The sequence below is a fragment of the Pistacia vera genome, unplaced genomic scaffold (assembly GCF_008641045.1).
Source record: "Pistacia vera cultivar Batoury unplaced genomic scaffold, PisVer_v2 Contig57, whole genome shotgun sequence".
In the NCBI taxonomy this organism is placed as follows: Eukaryota; Viridiplantae; Streptophyta; class Magnoliopsida; order Sapindales; family Anacardiaceae; genus Pistacia; species Pistacia vera.
This window is the reverse complement of record NW_022196412.1, coordinates 107,389-132,900: the sequence shown is the minus strand read 5'-3', so window position 1 is coordinate 132,900 and position 25,512 is coordinate 107,389. Positions and strand designations below refer to the sequence as shown.

Genomic DNA, 25,512 nt, shown 5'->3' with positions numbered 1-25,512 from the left:
TTCAGTCTAAAAATAAACATTTTTTCATGAAATTATATGTAATCTTCTATTAATGATAAGCTAATAATTTATCTTTTAAAGTTTTAATCACATCATATTTATTAACTCATAAAAGTGTATCCGAAAATTAAATTTATAAATCATTTATATAATGTTATATATAAACTTTAGTTTGCAACCTGAGGTTTTAGATTATGAAAAAATATATATATACCTATCATAAATTTTAAACATTTTTTATATAGGTTTTTGAAATTAAAATTAATGAACATATATATATTTGTAAAGATAGAAGCGACGTGGATGTAGCTGGAGAGGTGGAAGTAAAAGATTAGGCAAAGCCCAAAGGTCCACGAAAGCACGGTCGTCAGTGTCAAAAAGCAAGGCTATATTTTATTATTAAAAACGCTCAACACAACACCGTATTTCGCACCAACGTAGTCTTCCTTCAATCATGTATTTACATTTCTATAAATTCGATTTTAGACGTGTACATTAAACTCCCAAATAAAGAAAATAAAAATTAAAAGACCCGCGAAATTATTCCTCTTTTTTTTTTTTTTTTCATTTTCTTTTTGGCGCTTACATTTTTCTTTGGTAGCTCAGCGATACAGTTTCCAGGTCAGTTTTACCACTTTGATTTAACAGTCACATAAGCTTTTTATTTTTTATTTTTTATTTTTTATTTTCATTTTATTTTTTCAGTATATGATTAATGTGTTGTATCTGGAACGCTCTGTGATTTTAGGGTTTCAATGTCTAATTTACTCTGTTTTCATGAAATCTAGGGTTTTTATGTTGGAAGACATTAAAACCGTGCAACGATAATCCAAATTGATTTGTATACATATATACATGCAAATGTATTTGTACATTGATGGCTGTGTTAAATTCAATTCAATAAGAGAGTTATCAACTTATGAGTGGTGCTTGTAGGTCTATTTGCATCAGTTCATGTAATTGTTTGAAAATCATGCAGATGTATAGGGATGGTTGTGTTTGATTGTTAGAGCGTTTGTGTTAAGGAGTAAATTGAAAATTAAAAAGGCAAAAAACTGGAGGTGCTGTCTACTCTGGTGGTAACTGGTAAATCTATGTCAGCATCCTATTAGAGAACTCATTTTATTTTTATTTTATAACCGACTAATATTTACCAGTTTTTGAGCTAAAGAAGAAAAGGATATGATAAATCTTGAAAATGAAGAGAAGTTGATACTTCATTTTCCAAAAGGTCTTTAGTACATAATTAGTAAAACTTGGAATTGGATAGTGCCTCTCTGCATTTTTTTTTTTTTAAATAATGTCATCTCATTTCTTTATTTTTATTTTGAGTGGGTAGTGTCTCTCGTACAAGGTGTATTTTATTTGATTCTGTTGGCTGTTACTTGTTTCAGTTGTCTCCTCTCACCTTCTTGCTCCAAAAGAGCTTTACTTTATTCAATTATTGCCAGCATTCAGTCTCTTAGCTTTCTTGAAGGTTTTTATTGGTAGTTATTTGTTCTCATGAACTCTTGTGCAGTTGTGTTGTTTTGCAATGCTATCTCAGTAGCACTATATATTCCTGCATAAACATTTTCCTTTTTGTTCTAGATCCTCAAAAATGAAAAATGATAAGGAAGAGCCATCATCTAGTGCTGAACAAGTAAGAACTTTCAACTCTAATAAAGCTGTATGTGGAAATTATTTACTTCTAATCTCTGTTTGCGAATTTGATTTAAAGGATTTCTTTTCTCTTTTATGGGTGGTGTAAGTAACTTGATTAAATTTATGTTTATATAAATAGAAACAGGCGATTGACTTGATTTCAGCAGTGAAGGAGTTGCATGGGTTTAGCTCTCAGGAGCTTAATAAATTACTAAAAGACACTGAAAATTTTATCATTCAATGCCATACTGAGAAAGGATCACCAATAAAGGTACATGGGCAGCATTACCGTCATTATCATTGTGACACTATCTTATTTTTCTAAGTTATACATTTCTCTGCTATTAAGACATTTTATATTAATTTGTGTTGTGTTTCAGATTGATATGGAAAAAGTTGCTAGCTTTCTTCCCTTGCACCTTATTGCAGTGCTCATATCATCTGATAGAGATGAAGAGCTATTCAGATATATATTACGTGGTATTCGGCTTATGTATTCCTTGTGTGATCTTGCGCCTCGGCACGTTAAACTTGAGCAGGTTACTTATAGTACTCCTTGCTAAAAGTTCTGTTTTATTCAGTATCTATTACATATTTTTTTCTTCAGTTTTTTAGGCATGATAACAAAGCTTAGCTCACCCGAGAATTTTAACTTATATCTGGAATTAAAGATTTGGGGTCTTAAAACCAAACACAGGGTTTTTATTTGGATTCTTATTGAAATCGGAAATGTAAGACACTAGAAGCCATCTTATGGTTTGGGGGTAGGAGTGGCAAAGTCTGCATGCTTGTATTTAAGCCTATTGCTTTCCAAAATGATTCAGAAGTCTTACCAGCTTCTCTCAACTAGAAACCCCCTCCTCCATTTTTGGGGAACACCATTTTGGTTACCTGACCCATTTGCATGGAGGAGGAACCATTGCTGTTTGAACTTTGAACTGAACAAAAGGTTTTTCTTGCTTTGGTTCCTGGCCATTGTTATTGTGGTTTACCACAGATTATTATTTTGAACCAATTTTTTGACTCACACAGGGCCACTCATGCAAGCCTATGCCCTATATTGGATGTTTGGTGGGGATTTTTTCTACTATTCTATTTCCTATGCACTTTTATACATGTATGTATGCTCTGATAAGGGGTGACAGGCTTGGGTTGCTTTACATAGTTTTTGTCAGTTGATTGAATTTATCCTTATTCCATCACCAGTCTTGCTTGCTCATGGGCATCTTTATGAATTTGGATGTTTCTCTCTCTCTCTCTCTCTCTCTCTCTCTCTCCAATAGGTTGAATGCTATTTAGGATTAAGAAAATTTTGGGAATTTTATATACTGCACTTGTCTACTAATACTTCAGTTTCTTGATAATGTTTACAGATTTTGCTTGATGATGTAAAAGTTTCTGAGCAGCTACTTGACTTGGTGTTTTATATGCTGATTGTTCTTGGTCGTTGTAGTCAGGTTCTTTTTTTATTCACTTTTTGTTTAATCTTCCACGCTATTTTTTTTGGGTAAAAAAAAAAAAAAATACATAAAAACAATAAATTCACCATTGTTGGGGATCGAACCCAGGTCGCCCGTATGACAGTTGGGAATACTCACCACTATACTGCAACAACTTGTTAATGATCTTCCATGCTATTTGTCTGTACTAAGATTGGTTTTCCTTGTTCCAAATGTAGGAGTACCACAATTCAAACACCATTCTCCTCATGCAATCAACATTGGTTGCATGCAGTCTATGTTTACTAACAGGATGTCTATCTTCACAATGGCAAGATCTTGTTCAAGTATTACTTGCACATCCTAAGGTACAGTAAGAGAATCAAGGTCTGGCTAATTGCATGTTATGTATTTTTTTACTAGATCTATGAGTTAAACTCTTTTTTCTTGACAATTTATGCTCTACAATCATTCAAAAGTTTTGAGTTCCTCCTGCCAAGCCATAAACGTACTTATGTGATTATGAATTTTATGTTGCAGGTTGACATATTTATGGATGCAGCTTTTGGAGCAGTTCATGTGATTGTCATGTTTCTCCAGATGAAGCTGTCTGATCAACTTACTGATGAACAAGTGGTTAACTATATCTGCCAGCAATGCGAGGCTTCTTTACAGTTTCTTCAGTCATTGTGCCAACAGAAAAATTTTAGGGAGCGGCTACTCAGGAATAAGGTTTTTGAATTAGAATTCTTCTCATATAGATGTTTGAGAATACATATGAATATAGTGGATTGATATCTTGACCTAAAATTTCAGCTATTTGATCCAATGGTTAAATTCAAATTCAAAAAGTCACATTTAATGTTACCGACTGATCAAGTCTTGGCACCAATAATGATATCACTGAATGATTGAAAATTGAAAGTCAAAATGTTAATTTGAAAATTCCTGCCCTATATATGTTTGAAACAATATGAGATACCAAGTTTATAATTTTAGTGTCCAAGAAAGGTAGATATTCTCCAATTCTCAGTATTTTGATTGTCCAGAAAAATCTTGCTTATATTTGTTGCAAACTAGCAATTATGGCTAACGTGTAACGTCATCATTAGTTGTTATCTTGCGGATATGTGCATGGAAGATCTCTTTGGTCCATTCTCTTGATTTTGCTGATTGCCTGTGCTGGGATATATCATCAGATATTCTTACAAAGATAGGTTACTTTATTTAACAAAATCTCTGATTGTGGTGCCATCTTCAGGAATTATGCAGCCAGGGTGGTGTTCTTTTTCTCGCACAATCCATCTTGAAATTAAACATCTTGCCACCTTTTGTAGAGTCTTCTACAGTTGTGGCTTCTGTTTCCAGGCTGAAAGCTAAAGTCCTATCTATTGTAAGTCCTGGTACTGAAAATAATCATGTGTACTTTAGGGCTTTAGCTGCTTTTTAAAGGGCATCAGCTATGTTCTGTATCGTACGCCATTGTCTGTTCATCCATCATGACTACCTTTATGCAGCTGTTGCACTTATGTGAAGCAGAAAGCATTTCTTACCTGGATGAGGTTGCCAGCTCCCCTGGAAGCCTGGATTTAGCAAAATCTGTTGCTTTGGAGGTTGGTTTTTTGAAATCTGTTAGATTTTACAAAATGCATGCTTTCCCCCAGAAAATCAATAGTGACACTGCCAGCTTGTTTACTTGTTCTGTGGAGGCTGGCAGATAAGACCTGCCACTTTAATTGTTATTTCTTGAAGTTGTTTTGATGAATTATTGTTGCCATCGGTTTTGTTTCCTCGGTGGTGTTGTAGGCTTGCCTGGTGTTAGATGCCTTTTTAGATTTTCAATGTGATAAGCCTACTACTCCTAGATTCCTCCTTCTAAATGTGAAGGGCTCTCTTACTGTCAAATGTGCTTGCAAATAAATTTTTTATTTTTTTTTTGTCATGATGTAGGTGCTTGACTTATTAAAGACTGCACTTATTAAAGATCCAAAACACACCAGCTCTTGTTCAGAAAGAACCTATCCAATGGGGCTTTTGCAACTTAATGCAATGCGTCTAGCCGATATTTTCTCAGATGATTCAAATTTTCGTTCGTACATTACAATGTGCTTTGTAAGCTATTACTCCAAACTACCTCCTGTTTTAAAATTGTTATAATACTTCTTGAAACTATCTTCTTATGTATCATAAATGACCACAAACATTATATTTTCTTGATTTGTGTACATTCTCATGATTAATTAGGAACCATGCTGTATTTTATGTTAATATTTGTGAAGTCTCTGCTGGATTGACAAGTAATTTAAATATGTATATACATTATCTATTACGGGTTTGGGGCATCTGCCATGGCAAGACTTGTGACTATGTCTCTTCATATGTAACGACAGACTGAGGTTCTGAGTGCAATATTTTCACTATCTCACGGAGATTTTCTACTTGTTTGGTGTTCTTCTGAATTCCCCGTAAGAGAAGAAGATGCTAGTGTGGAGTATGAGCCATTTGCAGCAACTGGATGGGTTTTGGATACAGTTTCATCGTTGAACAAGTCAAATGCAACAAAAGTAGAATTTTCATTAATACCAAATAGTATGCCCCAGGCTTCATACGCTCATCAAAGAACATCTTTATTTGTCAAAATAATTGCCAATCTTCACTGTTTTGTTCCCAACATCTGTGAAGGTGAGGTCACGGCTCCAAATTTTGTTACATTATCATTGCTTTCATAAGATTTCCACAGTTGTCTTGATTACTTTTTTTAAAGCTTCTTCTTTAATCCACAGAGCAGGAGAAAAATCTCTTCCTTAACAAGTTTTTGTTGTGCTTACGGATGGATCCATCTAAAGAGTTGCCTGGATTTTCGTTTACCTCTGGTGCTCAGAAAGCTGCCACTGTCTGCAGGAACCTGCGTAAGTATCATTTTCTTGTTATATTCTTGGATAGACATAATTACAGTAGTTTGTGTTCCTTATGAGTAACTTGCATGTGTAGGTTCATTGTTAAGTCATGCAGAATCACTAATTCCTATATTTTTGAATGACGAGGATTTGCGGCTCTTAAGGTGACCTGGACTGAAACCATGCTTATTATTTTTTAAATTCTTGGCTAAATTGTAGGAGAGTTTCAAGACAAAGTTTTTACCCTTTTTGCTATGAGTTTCATTTATTATTTTGTATGCAGCAGATATGTTTCCCAGTCATTGTCCTTGTTATGTCTGTGTGTTGTGTGTGTGAAAGATAGGTGCTATATTGTTGATATCATCTGATTTCACCTGAAATGAGGCATAGTTAACCTTTTTGAAGTTTCAATTTTTTGTTGCAGGGATTTCTTTGAGCAATTAGAATTATTAATCAATACTGCTGAACTTGAAGAAGATCGAGTTCAAGTAAAGCTTTTTGTACTTTTGACATTTATCATTACTTTTTTTTTGTTTTTTTTTCACTCTATTCTGCTTTAGAAACTACTTTTATCTGTTGTTAATATTTAATTTTCTTCAAATCAGATTCAGGGAAGCAAATGTGAGGAATCACTTTCTTGTGATAAGTTCTCTAAACTCAATATCAATGAGAATCATCAGGTAAATACTGATAGCGATTCTACTCACTGCTATTGATGTCAATCAGAGGATGTTGCAGTCAATAAGTAATATGGTCTAATAAGTTTATTTGGTGTTTAAGCCAACTAGGGAGGCTTGGTGTTTGGAACTTGAAAAAGTGGGGCCATATGGTTTTGGCTTAGAGACCGACCAAGAAATGATGCAGGAGCATCCAAGTTAAATTAGGAAAGGGTTTCAGTTTTAGTTAAACTAGGAAAGAATTTCAGTTATTTTCTCAGTTTTCCTTTTTATTTAGGATTCCTATTTAATAAGAAATTGGGATAGTTTTCAGTCTAGAATTAAGATTTGTCCTAACTAGTATAAATAGGACAACATAGTCAATTTATTGTATCTTTTCTATAATTAAGAATTTTAATTCAAAGGTTTTCTCTAAACCTAGTTAATTTCTATTGTTCCGACCACAATCACCCTATTCTAGCCCTAATTGTTGAAGATCTAATTGCCCTACAACTCTTCTGCTATGTCAAGTGGTATTAGAGCACACAAGATCCTAATCTAGGATTTCTTTCTGTTTCTAAACTATGGTTGGTCGAGGCAGAGGTCAAGGTAGAGGCAATCAGTCCCAACAAACTGAGTTGGCTAAGATGCATAGGATGATTGAGGACTTGACCCGGGCTATACAAGCCTTGCAGCGTCAGGAACCTGTGGAAACCCGAATGGAGAATCCGGAAGGTGACCACGAATAGCTCGAGAGTCAAGAAGATCTTGAGACTGAAGAGGAAATTGAGGACGTGAACCCTTTTCATGAAGCTGGACCCACAAATTGAGCGGCACGAACGGGACTAGAAGAGAGGTTATTACACGCTCGTGATTTGAATGGTGGAGTAGTAAAGATTGATGTAGCTGATTTTCATGGAAAGTTACATACGGAGGATTATTTGGATTTTGAAGCTAGTTCGGAGAATCACTTTGAATGGAAACCCATGGCTGAAAATTGAAAGGTGCTATTTGTAAAGCTTAAGTTGAAGGGTACTACACTTCAATGGTGGAAGAGAGTTGAAGAGTAGCGTGCACGACAAGGCAAGCTTAAAATCAGCATTTGGGAGCACATGAAAACTAAGCTACGGAAGCAATTTTTACCTGCTGATTATACAATGGAATTGTATGAAAGGCTCCATTGTTTGAAGCAAAACAACATGTCAGTTGAGGAGTACATTGCAGAGTTTAATAACTTATCAACTCGCGTTGGCTTATCTGAAAGTAATGAACAAATTACTTCTTGCTACCTTGCTGGTTTGAATCAGTCTATTAGAGACGAGATGGGAGTAGTTCGTTTACACAATATTGAGGATGCTCGACAATACACTTTAGCAGCTGAAAAGCGAGTTTCGCGTTATGGTGCGAGAAAACCCATATATAGAACCAATTGGCAAAACAATATGGGACCTGGACGTGGGTGTCAAACAGGCCAACAGGGGTGGAAAGAGACTGCTACAACTAATAAAACCAACAGGGGTGCAACCAATGTTGAACAGAGTGATAAAGGGAAAAGTATCATACCTTATGGGGGATAAAATAATTATAGTTCATCAGCAGCTAAAGGGGGCAGCAATTCTCAGGTTCGATGTTTTACTTGTGGAGAGAAGGGACATATTTCATTTGCTTGTCTACAAAGGAGGGTGAATTTAGCTAAGTTCGAGGAAGAGTTAGAGCCAGTTTTTGATGAATATGATGAGAAGATAGAGGAAATTGATGTTCATGCGGTTGAAGGTGAGTCTTTGGTGGTACGAAAGGTCATGACAACAACAATAAAAGACGAAGAGGAAGACTAGAGGAGGCGTAGCATTTTCCGTACACGTGTTGTTTAGGGAGGGAAGGTTTGTGATCTTGTCATTGATGGAGGAAGCATGGACAATATAATATCTAAGGAGGCTGTGGACAAATTAAAGCTTCCTACAATAACACATCCTCATCCATACAAAATGGGTTGGTTAAAGAAGGGGCATGAGATACCAATAACTTCTTAATGTTTGGTGAAATTCACCATGAGAGGTAACTTGGAAGATGAAGCTTTATGTGACATTGTGCCAATGGATGTGGGGAATATTCTTGTTGGAAGACCTTGGTTGTTTGATCATGATATGGATCATAAGACAAAGCATAGTACTTACTTCTTCTACAAGGATAACAAGAGGTACACTTTGTATCCTCTCAAAGAAAAGGCAAAGCAATTGGCAACTAAGAGTTCTACAACCAGCAAAACAACTAGGTATTTAAGTGTCGAAAAATTTAATGCTGAGCATGGTGAGATGGGGATCATGTATGCTTTTAATAAACAAAATTTTGGAGTGTGACCAGGTTGAAAAATCACCCCAATATCCCATTGAAATCCAACAGTTATTGGAGGAATACGAAGAGCTAGTTAGTGAGGATGTGCCAAAAAGCTTACCACCTTTAAGAAGCATCCAACATGTTATTGATTTGGTACCAGGAGCATCTTTACCCAATCTGCCTGCATATAGAATGCCTCATGTGCAGCGAGTTGAGATAGAAAGACAGGTTAAGGAGTTATTAGAGAAGGGTTTGGTGTGTGAAAGTAAGAGTCCTTGCGCTTGCCTAGCTTTATTAGCCCCTAAGAAAGACGGTTCATGGAGAATGTGTATGGACAGTCATGCTATAAACAAGATTATAATCAAGTATCGCTTCCCTATTCCTCAATTGGAAGATATGCTTGATCAACTAGCTGATTCCAAGGTGTTTTCCAAGATTGATTTGAAGAGTGGGTATCACCAAATTAGAATGAGGCGCGGAGATGAATGGAAGACAGCCTTTAAGACACCAGATGGGTTATTTGAATGGTTGGTGATGCCATTTGGCAATTTTAATACACCAAGCACATTCATGAGGGTTATGACGGAGGTACTTAAGCCTTTCTTGAATTCTTTTGTTGTAGTGTACTTTGATAACATTTTGATCTATAGCCGCTCTAAGGAAGAGCATTTAAAACACTTGCGACAAGTGTTGGAAGTACTTCAAAGGGAACAATTGTATGTAAACTTAAAAAAATGCAGCTTCCTATAGTCAGAAGTAGTATTTCTTGGGTTCATTGTGTCGACAGAAGGTTTAAAACTAGATCCGGAAAAGGTTCGTGCAATTACCGAATGGTCAGCTCCTCAATCCATTAAAGAAGTTCAAAGTTTTCATGGTTTGGCATCTTTTTATAGGAGATTCATTCGGAATTTCAGTTCTATTATGAGTCCTATAACTGAATCTATGAAAAAAAAGTGAATTTGAGTGGTCCCATTCTGCACAAAAAGCCTTTGAGCGAGTGAAAGTGTTGATGACTGAAGCACCAGTTCTTACACTACCAAATTTTGAAAAGTTATTTGTTGTTGAATGTGATGTTTCACATGTGAGAATTGGAGTAGTTCTTAGCCAAGATGGAAAGCCTCTAGAGTTTTTCAGTGAGAAGTTGTCGGATTCTAGGAGACGTTATTCGACTTATGACCTAGAGTTCTACGCTTTGGTAAGATCTATTGTATTCATCATTGGCAGCACTATTTAGCTTACCGAGAGTTTGTGGTTTATTCTGACCATCAAGCTTTGAGGTATTTACAATCTCAGAAAAAGCTTAATGATTGACATGTTAGGTGGAGTTCTTTCCTCGATGAATTTAATTTCTCGCTGAAGTATTAGTCTAGACAGTCTAATATCGTGGCTGATGCCTTAAGTAGGCGATCTTTACTATTGTCAATTATGAGCACTCAAGTCATAGGTTTTGAGGAACTAAAAAATCAATATGGTTCTGATCCTTATTTCAGCAAGATAATAGCTGATTTGCAAGATTCCTCACAAGCTGAAAAATTGCCGTATAGATTGCATGAAGATTATTTGTTCAAAGGTAACCAATTATGCATTCCAGAAGGGTCTTTAAGGGAGCAAATTATTAGAGAACTTTATGGAAATGGTTTGGGAGGACATTTCGGCAGGGACAAAACTTTTGCAATGGTTGTCGACCGTTACTATTGGCGAAAAATGCAAAGAGATGTGAAGAAATTAGTGAAGAGATGCCCAGCTCGTTTATTAGGCAAAGGAAGTGCTCAAAACACAAGTTTATATACTCCTTTACCTGAACCAGATGCACCATGGATTCATTTGAGTATGGATTTTGTTTAAGGACTTCCAAAGACAACAAAAGGATTTGATTCTATCTTTGTTGTGGTAGATCGTTTCTCAAAAATGGCACACTTTATTCCATGTTCTAAAACCTCTAATGCAACTCATATTGCCGAATTGTTCTTTCGAGAGGTTGTAAGACTACATGGCATTCCAACTTCTATTGTCTCTGACAGAGGCGTAAAGTTTATGGGGCATTTTTTGAGGACTTTATGGAGGAAATTTGGGACAGAATTGAAGTATTCTAATACCTGCCACCCACAAACAGATGGTCAAACAGAAGTTGTAAATCGTAGTTTGGGAAATATATTAAGATGCCTTATTGGGAACAATGCAAAGACTTGGGATTCAGTCATACCTCAACCTAAGTTTGCCTGTAACAATTATGTTAATAGAAGCACAAAGAAGACACCTTTTGAGACTGCTTATGGGTTGAAGCCTCAACATGTGCTGGATTTGGTCCCTTTGCCACAAGAAGCTAGAGTAAGTGATGAAGGGGAAGCATTTGTTAATCACATTCGGAAAATTCATGAAGAGGTAAGAGCTGCCCTAAAAGCTAGTAATGCAACATCCTCTTTTTCTGCCAATCAACATCGCCGTACGTAGGAATTTGAAGAAGGGGATCAAGTTCTTGTGCATTTGAGACAAGAACAATTTCCTAAAGGAACTTACCACAAGCTGAAATCTAAGAAGTTTGGACCTTGTAAGGTGTTGAGGAAAATTAGTTCAAATGCCTACTTAATTGAACTTCCACCTAAGATGCAAATTAGTCTGGTCTTTAATGTTTCGGACTTGTTTCCTTTTTATGGATTCGATTGTGTTCCGTCTTTGATTGAAGCCCAAATTCGGCAGCTGCCCTGCCAATTGCAAAGGCTGATGTTATTGAAGAAGTGTTAGATGTCAAAGAAATTCGATCTAGACGAGGCAACCCATATAGATGATTCTTGGTAAAGTGGCTTGGTAAACCAGCAAGTGCAAGCACATGGATTTCTGAAGAAGAGCTGAAACAAGTTGATCCAGCCGTATTTGAGGAATATGTCAAGGCTTACTCGTTGGGGTCGAGTTCTTTCTAACCTGGGGAGAATGATGCAAGAGCATCCAAATTAAATTAGGATTTTAGTTAAATTAGGAAAGGGTTTCATTTTTAGTTAAGTTAGGAAAGAATTTCAGTTATTTTCTCAGTTTTCCTTTTTATTTAGGATTCCTATTTAATAAGAAATTGGGAATAGTTTCAGTCTAGAATTAAGATTTTCCTAACTAGTATAAATAGGACAACATAGTCAATTTATTGCATCTTTTCTTTAATTAAGAATTTTAATTCAAAGGTTTTCTCTAAACCTAGTTAATTTCTATTGTTCTAACCACAATCACCCTATTCTAGCCCTAATTGTTGAAGATCTAATTGCCCCACAACTCTTCCGCTACGTCAAGAAATCAAGTGAAAATTTTTTAACTTAGAATTACACAATTCTTACTTACATTTTCCTGTGGTATGTGTGGGATATTTCAAATATCTCAAGGGGAGATAAATAGTCAATTCTCAATTTTGCTTTTTTGAGCTGAATAACAATGTTGTGTAGCTTTATCTTTAACCCAATCCAGTCGCCTGAATGATAACATTTGACTTGTGATAGGAGGTGCAGAGTACAGGAGGATGCCCATCGCCTTTACAAAGAAAAGAACCTCCCAATCTTAATAATGCAAACGGTAATCTGAGAGAGGAAATGTCAGAAAATTCTGCGTTCCAGGAAGAGGAGAAATTTGATGTTGGAAGCAACCTTATGGATCAAGGGGATGATGTAATGAGGCAAGACAGCAAGGAAGATAAAGATAAATCAGGTGTGCCTGGAGGCTTGAGGGAGAAAGACAGAGATGTTCAGATTGTTGTTAGTAGTGGTTCTGATACAAGTCCCATGGGAGGAAAGAATTTTGTTGATCAAATGGACAGTGGTGAGTTTCCAAAAGTAAATGAGCCAATCAAAGAAAGTGGGTTTGGAGGAGTTCAAGAGGTGGAAAAGGTTGAAAGTGTTCAGGGTGAAGAAAAACAGCAGAGGAAACGAAAACGAACTATAATGAATGATAAACAAATATCGCTTATTGAGAGGGCCCTATTGGATGAACCTGACATGCAGCGAAATACAGTTTCAATTCGGTCATGGGCTGATAAATTAAGTCATTATGTACGTAACACTCACTTCACACTGTTTGAATACTGTAATTTAGTTTTATATCCACTTATAAGTGGTCATACATTGTGTTTTCCAGGGTTCGGAGGTTACAGCTTCACAGCTTAAAAACTGGTAAGGACTCCTCATTTTCATTTTAGTTAATGGTTTCTCTTTAGGTATGAGATTTTGTCTGAAAATGAATGAAATTTTTAGCCGTCTAACAGTTCAGAATTGGAGTGATTGATGTTAGGCTGAAAATGTCGTAAGATACTTAACGAGTGTAACTTTGAGATTTACTTGGGAAACTTGATATGTCCTCACTCTTCATAAATTTGATGGGTTCTCGTTTTGAAACTTATGACATATGCATCTTCAACAGGTTGAATAATCGGAAAGCAAGGTTAGCCCGTGCAAGTAAGGATGCTCGTGCACCTTTAGGGGCTGATACTTCTTTTCCCGGAAAAGGTGTGGCAGGACACCGGCAAATACATGACTCACCTGGTAGTCCTGGAGAAGATCATCTCCCATCAAATGTAAGAGGCACTCGAAGCACATTTAGACAATCTCCAATACCAGAGTCTGGTGAGTTCAAGCTAGGTCAGTATGTTGTGATTTTAGATGGGAAAGGAGAAGAGATTGGCAAGGGAATAGTAAATCAGATGTATGGTAAATGGTACGGAAAAGAGTTGGAGGAATCAGGGACGTGTGTTGTGGATGTGGTTGAGCTAAAGGCTGACAAATGGACTAGGCTTCCATACCCATTTGAAGACACAGGTTCCACATTCGGTGAGACTGAAGAAATGCTTGGGGTAATCAAAGTTTTGTGGGATTGCAACAAAATGTATCACTTGCGGACTCGATGAAACATAAATCTGACGCTATAAATAGCTGTGGAGGTAGTTTTTTTTTTTTTAGCTGAAATCTGTAAGATGTATAGCCCTGGTAGTTTAATCATCTTTTTAGACTCAAAACAATTGCACCACCAAGTTTTTTTTTTTTTCCCCCCCATATTTATTCTTACTTGTAAACAGTAAACCAGAAAAATATGAGATAACAGTGGTTTTAACCTATAATACTAGATTGCTTGGTAGGAGCGGCCAAGTACTACTATAGGAACTAGGAAGGTATCATTAATTAATTAAACTTGATAATTTTCATTTAGATTTTGACATAATGAAGTTTATGATTGTCAATAAATTAAACTTTTGTTCTGGTTTTTCATTTTATTGATTAGTGAGATCATTTTTTGCAACATTTACTCATTCGTGCCTTAAGAAGTGTTAACTGTTAAGCAGAACAGTAGTGAGATCAAAAGGGAAAAGGGAACTTGTTAAATCTTATACTGGAAAACAGTAATCAATTACCCAAGTATTAGGTGGGATGGTCTTTTATATTTTTTAAAGAATTCTCAAGGCAGTTATTTTAATAATTTTCAAAATATTTTTTTTTTTTATCTTTCCAAATTAATGAACTATTGAACACATTGATGTTAGAGAAATTATAAAAATTAAAAAATGACCAAAAATTGGGGTGAGAATTGAAAACTAGCCTAAGTATTTTATAATTTCTCTTGATCGTATATAACTATTTTATTATTTGTCAATTATTTAGTTTTATCAAGTATTTATTGAAGTGATTTTTTATATGTCTGTTTTTATACATTAAAAAGGAACATTCCAAATTTGATTTGATATGTCTTATTTAATGACGCAGATGAAAACAGTAAATAAATAAATAAATATTGTTTGAACAGGATATTTTCTCGTTACTGCACGCTTAAACAATAAGGCGAAGGCGCGCACCTCGAATTCTGATTGCAAATGCTGCTATACAAATTCGTTTCAGAGCAAATTCGAACACCAGGCCGTCCAAATTACCTACCGTATGTCTCTCTCTGTCTTCTTCCCCTTTCTTCACTTCCTGCTTGCCATGCTAACCCTTATTTCTTCTTCTTTTTTTTTCTTTTTTTACAAAATAATCGAACAGATAAGACTCTCTGCACACTCCCGGAAACAAAATAAAGGCAACTCAAAATCCGGATTTCTTTCTATTCTCTGTAAGCATCCTTCTCTTCTCTTTCTAGTTTTTCTCTTCAAAAAGTATAAAGTATGCATCTGTTTTCCCTTCCTTCGTTCATTTTTAGATGACTATTTCTCCTGCTTCTGAAATGGATTCCGCGAGTGCCATACCATACTTATGATTATTGCTCCTACCATTGTTGGTACAGATATGAGTTTCGTATTAGGATTAAGATTTATAAGGATTAAAGACTTGTTTGGTGTCAAATATCTTTTTGATTTCTTTGTTTAGCCATTCTCCGCAAGGACAAGGGCTTTTTTTTCACCATGTTTCCAACAGAGATTAGAGATTAATTAATAATTGTTCCTCAAGATGTTTGTAGAAATGATCGAATGAAATTTGAAACGAGTGGAGTTGTGTTTTTATTGTAGGTAAGTAGAGAATAGAAACAAGTATGGTATCTCTTAAAGATATAGCACCATCAACTCAAAATAACATAAACACGCAGTTCATAATCCTAGACAAGAGCAAAACAACGACAATGGAAGGGCAGTACAAAACCTGTTTGGGGGTTGTAGCCGACGAGACAGCTGCAGTTAACTTCCAGTTCTGGCAAAATGAATGTGAGGCGTTTGAGGCAGGTGACATTGTACGCTTGACTAATGGCATATTCTCATTCTCACGTCACAACAATCTGGTGCTAAGAGCAGGCAAGAAAGGGAAAATAGAAAAAGTAGGAGAGTTTACAATGGTGTTTGTGGAGACACCAAATATGAGTGAAATTAGTTGGGTTCGTGATCCTAATAATTCTAACAAGTATGTACAGCCGCAGCAGGCTGTTATTATTTCAGCTTCAATGCCTTAATGTTATGTTGTGTTTCAAGATTCCTCATCAATTTTTGTCTATTGTGCCTTACCAATTTAGGCCGAGGAGGTAGAGGATTTGTCATTAATTAAAAGTAGCAATTATGACTATTTATTCCCATCTAAATTGTTTAGACTAAGAATTTTGTTTAGAAGTATCAGAAAACTCTTGAGTGATGAGTGATGACAATGCCAAAACAAATTTTAATGGGACAAGTCACCAATAATTTTTCAAATGATCCGTTTAATTTAATGACATTAAAAACCGATGACTTTGATCTGATGATTCTGGACCCATTGCATTATATTTCTTTCAAAACAGATCTGAATCCAACTATTTACCATAATTAAAAGCGTGATCATGCCAAAACGACTTAACCCATATTGTTTGTTAGCATAAAATTATATTATCTTGAGAAACAAACCCAATACTGACATACAACAATTTTAGAAAAAAGTTCTGCAGTTGAGAATAGCTCAAAATTGAAAATCGGTTTCAAAATTATTATCACAAGACATACCCATAACACCATTAACTAATCAGCTTATAAAGAAAAAAATCAATCAGAATTTACGTTACAATACAGAGGACGACCAACCAACCCCTCCCCTTGCTATATGATCTGTCCAGAAGCAGAAAATTCTCTACTTCAGACTAAAATTTACATATATTACACTCAATTGGTTGAAAGCTATAACTTCTACCAAAAACTCTAAATCTATGTGTACACTAATAAAGGCTTCTGTTCAGCAACTTATATCTCAAAGATTACAACAACGGCACCATACCTCGTCCCTGCCTGGCAGGTGGCCACTATGCTGCTTGACTTCCGACGGACTGATGATCAAGCCAGCCAAAGAAGGAAATACACAAGAAGGTACCATAAATTACAACAATCAGTCGGCTATCATCAAATATACGCAAGCGAGCTCCGGTCAAGGTCAGGCTGTGGACGACCACGTGTAGGAGTTGGTGGTCTTTGAATGTTGAGCTCCTGCAGGGCAACAATGACATACCATTGTACAACGTGAATGAAGTTAGTCAAAAAAATTCATAGTTAAAACATCAAAATGCATGTATTATACCTGCATCCATGTGTCATCCATGGCTCGCTCTGGAGATGTCTCAGGTGACTGAAGGGGTGGTGGCAAGGGATGAATCAATTTTGGAACCACAACCAATCCCCTGCCCACCACCAATATAGCTCCAGCATTATTTGCAGTTCCTGAATGCATATACCCAATTAGGTTGCAAAAGCTAGCACAAGATGTGGAGAAAGCCCAATCTATTATGCTTACCGCAATAATTGGTCGCGGAGAATAGAGTAATTAATTGCCCCTGAGCAAATCGCTCAAATCCATCCATCACACATTCATGTGCCCTAATAATAAGTTGTAATTTATTTTTCTTACAGAACTCCGTAACTCGATCAGGCTGCAACATAAAAGCAAGGTAAGGTCAGAGTTCAAAGAATAAGAAAAATAAGATCATGCAAATGATTATGAAAAGCATCCTGGAAAGAAAAAAGTTCGTTGATAAAACATGTAGTAGTAAAATAACAAACAGTTGAATTTGAAAACATTGGAACTAAATTAAACACAGGTGTGCGCAAAAATGATTAATGATCTACAAAAGCATTTTGAAATTAAAATTCACAAGTGAGGGCCAGAAATATAATCAACTTTGATCGTCATTGGCTCATTCAATAGTTTGGTTATTTTATGCAATTAGAAAAGTAGTACAAGTAATAGGCTCATTTGAATCCCTTGTTTCGAGTTGCCTTCTATTTGCTAAGGTTTTTGGCATGGATAATAATACATGGTACATGATGCATACTTTTATATAAATTATAACAGCTTCAAGTCATAGAGGTAAAACTCTATTTATGTAGAAATTTTGAGGAACGTACTGATATATTCCTTTTTAACAGATAGAAGTTGTGTAACCAATACCCCATTCAGCTTTTAAACACTGAATAATCAAACTTACCCCAAAAGTGACCAGACCAGGCCCTCTTGCATTTGGTCTCAAACCTTCTATGCTATCATTTTCTGTTGGATCAGACCTGTTTTAAAAAAAAAAAAAAAAAAAAGCAAAACAAAACAGTTTAAGAAAAATAGAAGCAAACAGAGATTGACCTAAAATGAGGGATAGATGGGAAAAAACATACCATAGAAGGTCCATCAGAATTATAGATCCAGCATCCATAGTTATGGGTCTTTCGAGCTTCTCAATCTGCTCCACTGAATGTATAGATCTTCCTATGCCACCATGCATACAGATGATTTTCTTTTCAATAAGCGCCGCAAGTGGAAGATAGTTGAAAAGTTGGTTGAAGCGTGTCCATGCCCATATTCCATCATTCTCTCCCTGCAAATACATATTTCATCAGTGCATCTTAACTTTCACATGACAAAGATGTGAAATGAACATATGTATACTAATCCAAACCATTCTCTCAATGCATTCCAGACGAAAACCAAACAGCGCATTTATGTCAGCAGCCTCATGGTTTCCACGTATCAAATGAACATTCTCAGGATACTCAATCTGCAAAATCATGACAAAAAGGACAAGACAGTCAACTAGGTAACAGACCAGAATTATACTTCACACCAAACTTGTCTTTGCAGACAAAAAGTAATTATACAAATGAATAAAATCAGCAATGTTCCAAGTAGAAAACCACTAAAAAATTATTCAGCCTACAGTCAAGGCAGAAGCATGCCTTTAGAGCAAGGAGCAAAGTAATGGTTTCCAAGCTGTGCTGCCCTCGATCAACATAATCTCCCAAAAACAAATAGTCAATATACCTGAAACATAAAATAGATTGCTGATGAAACAACTGCCGAGAAAATTAAGGAACTTGTTTAATAGTGGTAATGGCCAGTGCCCTCAAGCAATAATTCTTTCATTTTCCCTGGTTTTATGAAAACTTCTCTAGAACTAGAAGTGTTATAGCCACGAGACCAACAAGAAGAAATATAACTTCCACGTGGATCAAGACTGAAGGATGCAGAAGGAAGCTGGTTCTAGAGTAGCATATTCAAAGGACACTTTCAAATATATTTAGTGCAAGGAAGCCCCCGTCACATCCATCTCCCTTCATGCACAGTTTAGATTTTATATTCACATCCCAAATCACTATAAGAGACCCAAAATCAGGTTTTTAAAAGGAAACAGCACAGTCCTACAGCTATTTGGACAGAAGAATATCAATTATAAACAACAATGGGCTTAGATTTTTACATGGGGGAGCATAAGCATAGGGTATTAACTTGTTGTACATCACATCCATAATGAGGTCATTCATAAAAATGGGGCAGTTTCAAGCATAGGGTATTAACTTCTCATACATCATGTCCATAAATAATGCCATTCACAAACATACTTTCCATGCATCAAGAATTAGTATCTTCCCATATCTCATTGATTATATCCAAGGACATGGTCTAAAGATTCACTAGCTGACCCAGTATAGGCTATATACCATTAGTGTAACTATATTAGAATAATTTAAAGAATTTAACTCTACCATTTCCAGCGAAATTTTGCAATCAAGTTACAAGATAGACAGCAGGTGAAATTAACTTACAACTTCATAGATATTTGCAAATTTAATTTTATAAGTAATGGGCCTTACAATAAAACATATATAAAATAAAATAAAATAAGTCAAAGCCTTTCCAGCCTAGATCTCCTGTCACTCTCATACAGTACCAACTCCAAACTTTTCATCAGAGTTCCCACATGATTATTGCGGAAATTTTAAAAAGATGTCAATCAAGCAGCCAGGCTTATTACTTTTTACCAGTTCAGCCTAATCTAGACTTTTCTACCTGCTTTTTTTAAACCTTCACTTTCTACTTTTTCACATCATTCTCAACCTTATGTCTCCCACATAGATCATCTTACGTCTTCCCTTCCAATGAATGAAGACTAGCAAAATCTACAGCCAATTTTAAAATTTAATTTATCAATAAGAAATTTTTAGATTTCAAGGCACACCTCCAACGTTCTAGATTGAAACCCAGTAGTTTGAACTTTGATCAACAAAAAAGAATGGCACTAAAATCAATTAATTTATATATCAAATGTAGGTATATTGCATCAGATACATCTTTAAATGGAATTCCATTATAAATTAAGTATGAATTATTAATATATAACACCTTGATTCAGAATATTGAAATCCCAATACGGACCACTGGGTTTCTCTTTTAGACTCAAAAAGGTTCTTTGTAATTTTCACCCCAAATTTTCAATAATGGATCAACAAGCCTGAATTATAATTAATTTCCTAAATTACTTATTCTTACTACGACAAGGTGATTCTAAGGAAGAGGTCCATAGCAAACTTACGTTATGTCTCCTGCAGTGGAAGGAAATCCATATTCATCAAACAACCGCATCAAATCACCAAACTGTCCATGCAGATCACCAAAAACTTTAATCGGTGCTTTCAACTGCAGAACTGTGGGCTCATGCATAAAAATCTGTTCAGCTGCATAACAGAGCTCACCCACTTCATATGAATCCAAGAAAAACCTCCTATTAGCAGGAGCTTTCCAGTTTCGAGGCCTAAGCAATGTAGAAATAATCTGCAAGAACAAAAAATTTTTAACAACCATTATATATACATAGCGAAAAAACAAAGATAATTTTCGTAACACTTGCCTTCTTATGCAAGCCCTGAGGAGACCTCTGCCTGGTGAACTTTTTAGTAGGATATGACAGGTCGTTAGATGGCATCATTCGCCTGCTCTCATTTTCAAACTGGTCCAATGATAACTGCCTTACCATCCCACCCAGATTCCCTACAGCCTCTTTGGCAACGACAACCTATAGAAAAGAAACATTATGATACTAGAGTCTGCCGGAAACCCCTCAGGACATAAGACATTGATGAAAAAGACATACAGCTCTAGGATGAAGGCGAACATCTGCCTCAGTGTCACTACCATCTGAAATTGTTTCAGCAGCTTGTGAATTATCATCAGATACGGATGTTTCGTCGGCAGGATTGGCAGATGCCGCCTGTGCCGCCTGCCAGACAGCATTAGCTGCCTCAGCTTCAGCAGCAGAAGCCTCCCTAAGTTTCTCCATGGAATTCTTGTCCATGCTGCTAAAACAAATACACAATACTGACTTATGATAATTAAGCTGAGTCAAAATCCCATTTAACAGAGAGAGTTGTGAAAACAAAACCTCAGGCCTCCAGATGAAGGATTCTCTGCTCCGTCTGAAGTCATTGTTGAAAAAGAACTTAAATTAGATTGATTAAATTTGGGAATAGTTATGGTTGGAGACCTCTCGGATGTTAATATAGGAGAATTACTGTCAGACTGAAATGGCGAATTTTCTGCAACCAAAAAGTCATCTAGCAGAATATCTGCATAGATAAAAGCAGTTATGTTACAAAACAAGTAAAAGAAAACAGTTGACAAAATGTAATATTACAATATAGACAAACTTAAACCTTTGTATTACATAAACAACTTTAAAAAGCTGAATACATGGTCACAGCAATCAAAGATCCAAATTCTCATTTCTTTGCAGAGTTGATATGAATTCATCTACTGTTAAAAGCGTGTAGAAATTTAATTACCCTTACCCAGATCAAAAACTGTGACTTGAAACTACCTAATTACAGGGATAACTTGTAAGTGAAAGTTAAAGCCTAATACCTATCATTACTAAGTGGAAAATCTACCAGAAGAATTAAAATTTCCAATGAGCCTTCATTACTGAAATTGCAACTTTTGTTTCTATCAAAAATCTAGATTCGGTACCAAAGGTCCAACCATATAATAAAAATATGTTAAATAATGTTTTTATAGTCTTCCCGTTTTCAGTTCCAATTCAGAATCTTTACCTCCTTTGAGACCACCATAAATATATATGCGAACTCCAACAGATGCAGATGCATGACGGCAGCGACGCATAAGTTCCAAAGAAGGCTCATGTTCAGTATGTCCCTTGCTGGTACGTGAGGAAGTCACAAGTCCATTTCTATCCAACCAAACTCCAGCAGCAGTGTCCAACACTACCAAATAGAGATAACATTGGGGAATAAGAAACAAAAAACAAAAAGTAAAAATGACAAAACAAAGAGTTATGTTACAATTAATTTCATAATGACAGAAAATACAAAAACAAAAATTACCAGCAACAGCTGCTTCGCCTTCTACTGAACGTCCCCCTCTAAGAGCACCTCCTGTAACATGCAATCTTGCACCAACAAAAACCTAACAGCAAACAATGCCAGGTCCATGATAGGAAAAGGATCAAAGTAAAGAACTGATTACGAGACAGTTACGCAAACTGACAATACCATCTTTCCAAACTAAATCACTGCTTTAAAATAAAATGCAGTCTCCTGAGAAAATTTTATTAGAATTTGCAACAAACAATGTGGTATAGTGGACTCCATAATAATCATCCCTTACCGCAGCATGTTGATATCTTGGCGAAGGAGACACACCAGGAGCTAGAGTCCACTCCCATTGACCGTTCCTATGCATGAGCAGCCCATAAGCATCTGCCAGTGGCTGTGGAAGATTAAAAGTAATCAATAAACTCAATAGAAAGCTTCTCAATACAAATCTTGACATGGAATTAGATTACACGACAGCATGGTTGCCTATCACCAATTGTAGCTTAAGATAAATAAGTTACTTCAATGGATATCTGTAACATTAGGTTCATTAAAACAAGAGATGTATTTTGAATCTTTAGCTGAAAGTGACAACTTGCAAAATCTAAGGAAACATTATTTTGAAATGCTAAGAGCAAGAAATATTTCTTGCCAGTACAAGAACATTGTTGAACTGCTTAAAAGATATACTTCTTGCTCATGCTAAGGAGATGCCATAGATATGTGTTTCAACATTCATCTATGATATTTTCAAAGCCTTCCATACAAATTTTACAGAAATTTTAACATTTTTCTTCAATTCTTTAATGTACATTCTCATTTCACTTCTTTTAAATCCATTTAAGCTAAGTTTCTCTGTGAGTTTCCCGTTCAATAAAAATATCATTCCCCCTCTTCAAACTTGCCATAGTAGTTTGAAATTTATTTCTTCTGATAAGCATATAAAAGATGAAGTTTGTATGAGCTTTGAAAGCAATGTAGCTTTAATGTGGGACAAGTGGTGCTTCTACATGATTCCTGGTACAGATCCATTCTGGAATGCATGTCCAAGGGGTATAAATAAAAGTTATAAATAAAAGTTACTGAGCAAAAGCAACTAGTAAACTGGAACTTCAAAATTCCCTAAAGAAAATAGAAAGACAAAAAATAAACTGGGGAAGAAACAACAGTAAGGAACTACTTAAACTAATATGTTTACTGCAGTGGATAGACTAAACTTATATAATACTTAAGAAAAGACTTCTAATTCCTAAAGTAAGCTCCAGAAAAGCCGGATTTGGAATAAGAATTCCGACTCTTGTGCATCAGTATTGCACAAGATTAGCAATATAATATCATTCTTTATTGTGACTATGTTAATCTAACAGCACTTTTTTGTGTTTGTAAATATTATATTTTACTCCCATCAGGATGCATGAATCATAATTCAATTTGAACTAAAACCCAGAGTTATGCATGCATACAACATATCAATTGACTGCTTTATTTCTCCTAAAGAAAAAAAAATACCATACCGCACCAGATGAGTCCCTTCCACCACAAAGCAAAAACATGCCATCAGAGCGAGCACTAGCAGTAGCATACCTGCAAAGAAATGTTGTAGGATGTTAGAATGAAGATTGTTGAAATAGTATAGGGATTAGTATTTATGTAATTGTTTTTCAACTAGAGACTCACATTCTAGCAGAAGGTCTATCACCTTCCGGGCTCAGCCTCTGCCATGCATATGGTTTCTGGGCAGTATCCAAAGCCCAAGCATCAGAGAGTACTCTTTTGCCTGCAAAAAATAAAATATTGAATACACAAAATCAGGAAAACCAATCATAATCCATTTTTCTGGCTAGATGACATCAATTACATTAATTACGATTCAAAGACAATAGAATTCAACAATGTGAACTACAAAAGACTGAAATAACATACTAAATGTTATTATCTTTTTTCTGATCACTCAAGCTATCAGACCATAGCTTCAGCAACACAAAATGATTAAAAGAAACACATGGACAAAGATAAAAAAAGAAGAGCAAAATGTTTCACCATCATTGCCACTGACAGTAACAAGATATCTTTGGCCAACCAAATCCATTACATGGCCATAGCGAGGCCCAGGACCTTGTCCTTGTACCACCACTCTACACTCAAATTAAACAGCAATCAGATCAGCATTCATAAAACAGCAAAAATGACTGTTAAAAGGGAAAATAAAAATAGGCAACAAGAAATGACCTGTGCCATTTGAATTTGTCATTAGTCAAATCAAGCACATAAAGATCATCAGTGGAATGACCAGCAGGACCTATGCCGCCCTAACGACACACCAACATCCATGAAAATATTGAGTTACTAATATTAAAAGAATCTTCTAACAATAATAATTTCCCAGTAATTACCTGAAAAACCACCATTGTACCAACGGCAGCTGCAGCGTGTGCAGCCCTAGGAGATGGCGGTTCACCAGCAGGTCTAATTCTGCAGCACAAAGAAAATAACAGCTGAAATGTTAATCAAAAGTCAATTGAATACAAAAATTGAAATTAACATAGAAGATAATACACTAACCTGGTCCATTTTCTGGTAAGAACGTCATAGGAATGAACTGAATTGGTGACGCCAGCCAATCCTACAACAAAATTTTAAAAAAAAATAAATAAAATTGAGTTCAATTAAAGAAGATTGAATTGGAGAAAGAAGGAAAGAATGATGATAACTGATGCCGGGAGCAGAGGAGGCAGCTCCGCCCTCAATAGCAGTGGCGCCACCAAAGAGAATAAGACGAGGACCAGTAGTCTTGGTGGCAGCAACGGCAGTAAGAGTGTGACCGCATCGGGGACCAGGTGCATCCTCCTCCGTATCCCAATAGGTCTCTAAGGCCCGGTAGGTGGGAGCCGGATGTAGCCAAGGCTTGGAGTTCATAGACATGGAGACAATTCTAAAGAATGAAAGAATTTAAAAAATTGAACCCTAAAAGATCGGAATACGACAGTAATGTTGTTGGTAGCAGTGGTGGTGGACGGGCCCGGGCAAAGGCTCCGGACCCTCTCCTTTTCCTCTAATTGTCTCTTTTTAATAATTTAAATAAATAAATAAAAAAATAGAGAGAGTATGGTGGTGAGGCCGTGATTTTGACTATGATTTGGAGAAAGGAAGAGAGGTAGAGCTTGGTGCAGTGGAAGAGCGACAGAGAGAGAGAGAGAGGAGGAAAGGAAATGGAGGGTGGTGGTGGGGTGAGTCTAAAGTTACAAGTGCTTTGCTGGTTTGTGTTTTGGAGTTGTAACTTTAAAGAGTCAACCGTTACATACAAAATCAATCCCCTATATAATTGGTGTGGTGTGGTGTGGATTAAATTTAATGTTGAAGTGTACTGTAACTACTCATGCCAGCCTTTTGCCTTTTGTGAAACGAAAAGGGGCCATTTTCGACCAAAAAGAAAAAAAGCCATTTATAAAATGTCATCATGCATTTCCACCTTTTCCTCACCTTTGAAG

The 25,512-nt window shown here is 36.0% G+C and overlaps 3 protein-coding genes across 8 annotated transcripts; 2 read left to right on the top strand and 1 right to left on the bottom strand.

Moving 5' to 3' along the window:
• Positions 1–421: 421 nt before the first annotated feature.
• On the top strand, positions 422–13,967 carry LOC116108773 (nodulin homeobox). Of its 5 annotated transcripts, XM_031395007.1 has the most exons (19): positions 422–621; positions 1,395–1,487; positions 1,591–1,642; positions 1,784–1,915; positions 2,025–2,183; positions 3,018–3,101; positions 3,323–3,451; positions 3,624–3,815; positions 4,345–4,476; positions 4,601–4,696; positions 5,034–5,195; positions 5,474–5,765; positions 5,867–5,992; positions 6,075–6,144; positions 6,405–6,468; positions 6,586–6,660; positions 12,450–12,995; positions 13,081–13,115; positions 13,363–13,966. In XM_031395007.1, the coding sequence occupies exons 3-19, from the start codon at positions 1,601–1,603 to the stop codon at positions 13,844–13,846; spliced, it is 2,820 nt and encodes a 939-aa protein (XP_031250867.1). In that variant the 5' UTR covers positions 422–621; positions 1,395–1,487; positions 1,591–1,600; the 3' UTR covers positions 13,847–13,966. The 5 variants fall into 5 exon arrangements, with proteins under 5 accessions (XP_031250867.1, XP_031250868.1, XP_031250869.1 ...); XM_031395008.1 differs by lacking the exon at positions 1,395–1,487; XM_031395009.1 differs by lacking the exon at positions 422–621 and having other exon boundaries at positions 1,328–1,487; positions 12,459–12,995; positions 13,363–13,967.
• Positions 13,968–14,939: 972 nt separating this feature from the next.
• On the top strand, positions 14,940–15,977 carry LOC116108775 (SOSS complex subunit B homolog). Its single transcript, XM_031395012.1, has 2 exons — positions 14,940–15,039; positions 15,434–15,977. Exon 2 carries the CDS (start codon positions 15,457–15,459, stop codon positions 15,865–15,867), a length of 411 nt encoding a protein of 136 aa, XP_031250872.1. The 5' UTR covers positions 14,940–15,039; positions 15,434–15,456; the 3' UTR covers positions 15,868–15,977.
• Positions 15,978–16,384: 407 nt separating this feature from the next.
• On the bottom strand, positions 16,385–25,241 carry LOC116108766 (serine/threonine-protein phosphatase BSL1). Of its 2 annotated transcripts, none has more exons than XM_031395001.1 (21): positions 24,736–25,241; positions 24,587–24,647; positions 24,418–24,496; positions 24,254–24,333; positions 24,065–24,159; positions 23,702–23,801; positions 23,539–23,608; positions 22,317–22,418; positions 22,034–22,115; positions 21,743–21,913; positions 21,076–21,259; positions 20,788–20,992; positions 20,545–20,709; positions 20,230–20,468; positions 18,596–18,680; positions 18,319–18,417; positions 18,038–18,237; positions 17,857–17,932; positions 17,166–17,301; positions 16,953–17,092; positions 16,385–16,861 (listed from the first exon to the last, which is right to left on the bottom strand). In XM_031395001.1, exons 1-21 carry the CDS (start codon positions 24,944–24,946, stop codon positions 16,778–16,780), a joined length of 2,664 nt encoding a protein of 887 aa, XP_031250861.1. In that variant the 5' UTR covers positions 24,947–25,241; the 3' UTR covers positions 16,385–16,777. The 2 variants fall into 2 exon arrangements, with proteins under 2 accessions (XP_031250861.1, XP_031250862.1); XM_031395002.1 differs by having other exon boundaries at positions 20,788–20,989.
• Positions 25,242–25,512: the final 271 nt, after the last annotated feature.

Coding starts and splice junctions, on each gene's coding strand:
- LOC116108773 (XM_031395008.1), top strand. CDS start 1,601: ATGAAAAATGATAAGGAAGAGCCATCATCTAGTGCTGAACAA. Junction 1,643..1,783: donor CATCATCTAGTGCTGAACAA/GTAAGAACTTTC, acceptor TTATATAAATAG/AAACAGGCGATTGACTTGAT. Junction 3,102..3,322: donor TTCTTGGTCGTTGTAGTCAG/GTTCTTTTTTTA, acceptor TTCCAAATGTAG/GAGTACCACAATTCAAACAC.
- LOC116108766 (XM_031395001.1), bottom strand. CDS start 24,946: ATGTCTATGAACTCCAAGCCTTGGCTACATCCGGCTCCCACCTACCGG. Junction 17,933..18,037: donor ATTCTGATGGACCTTCTATG/GTATGTTTTTTC, acceptor TTTTTAAAACAG/GTCTGATCCAACAGAAAATG. Junction 17,093..17,165: donor CTCCGCGACCAATTATTGCG/GTAAGCATAATA, acceptor ATATGCATTCAG/GAACTGCAAATAATGCTGGA.
- LOC116108775 (XM_031395012.1), top strand. CDS start 15,457: ATGGTATCTCTTAAAGATATAGCACCATCAACTCAAAATAACATAAAC.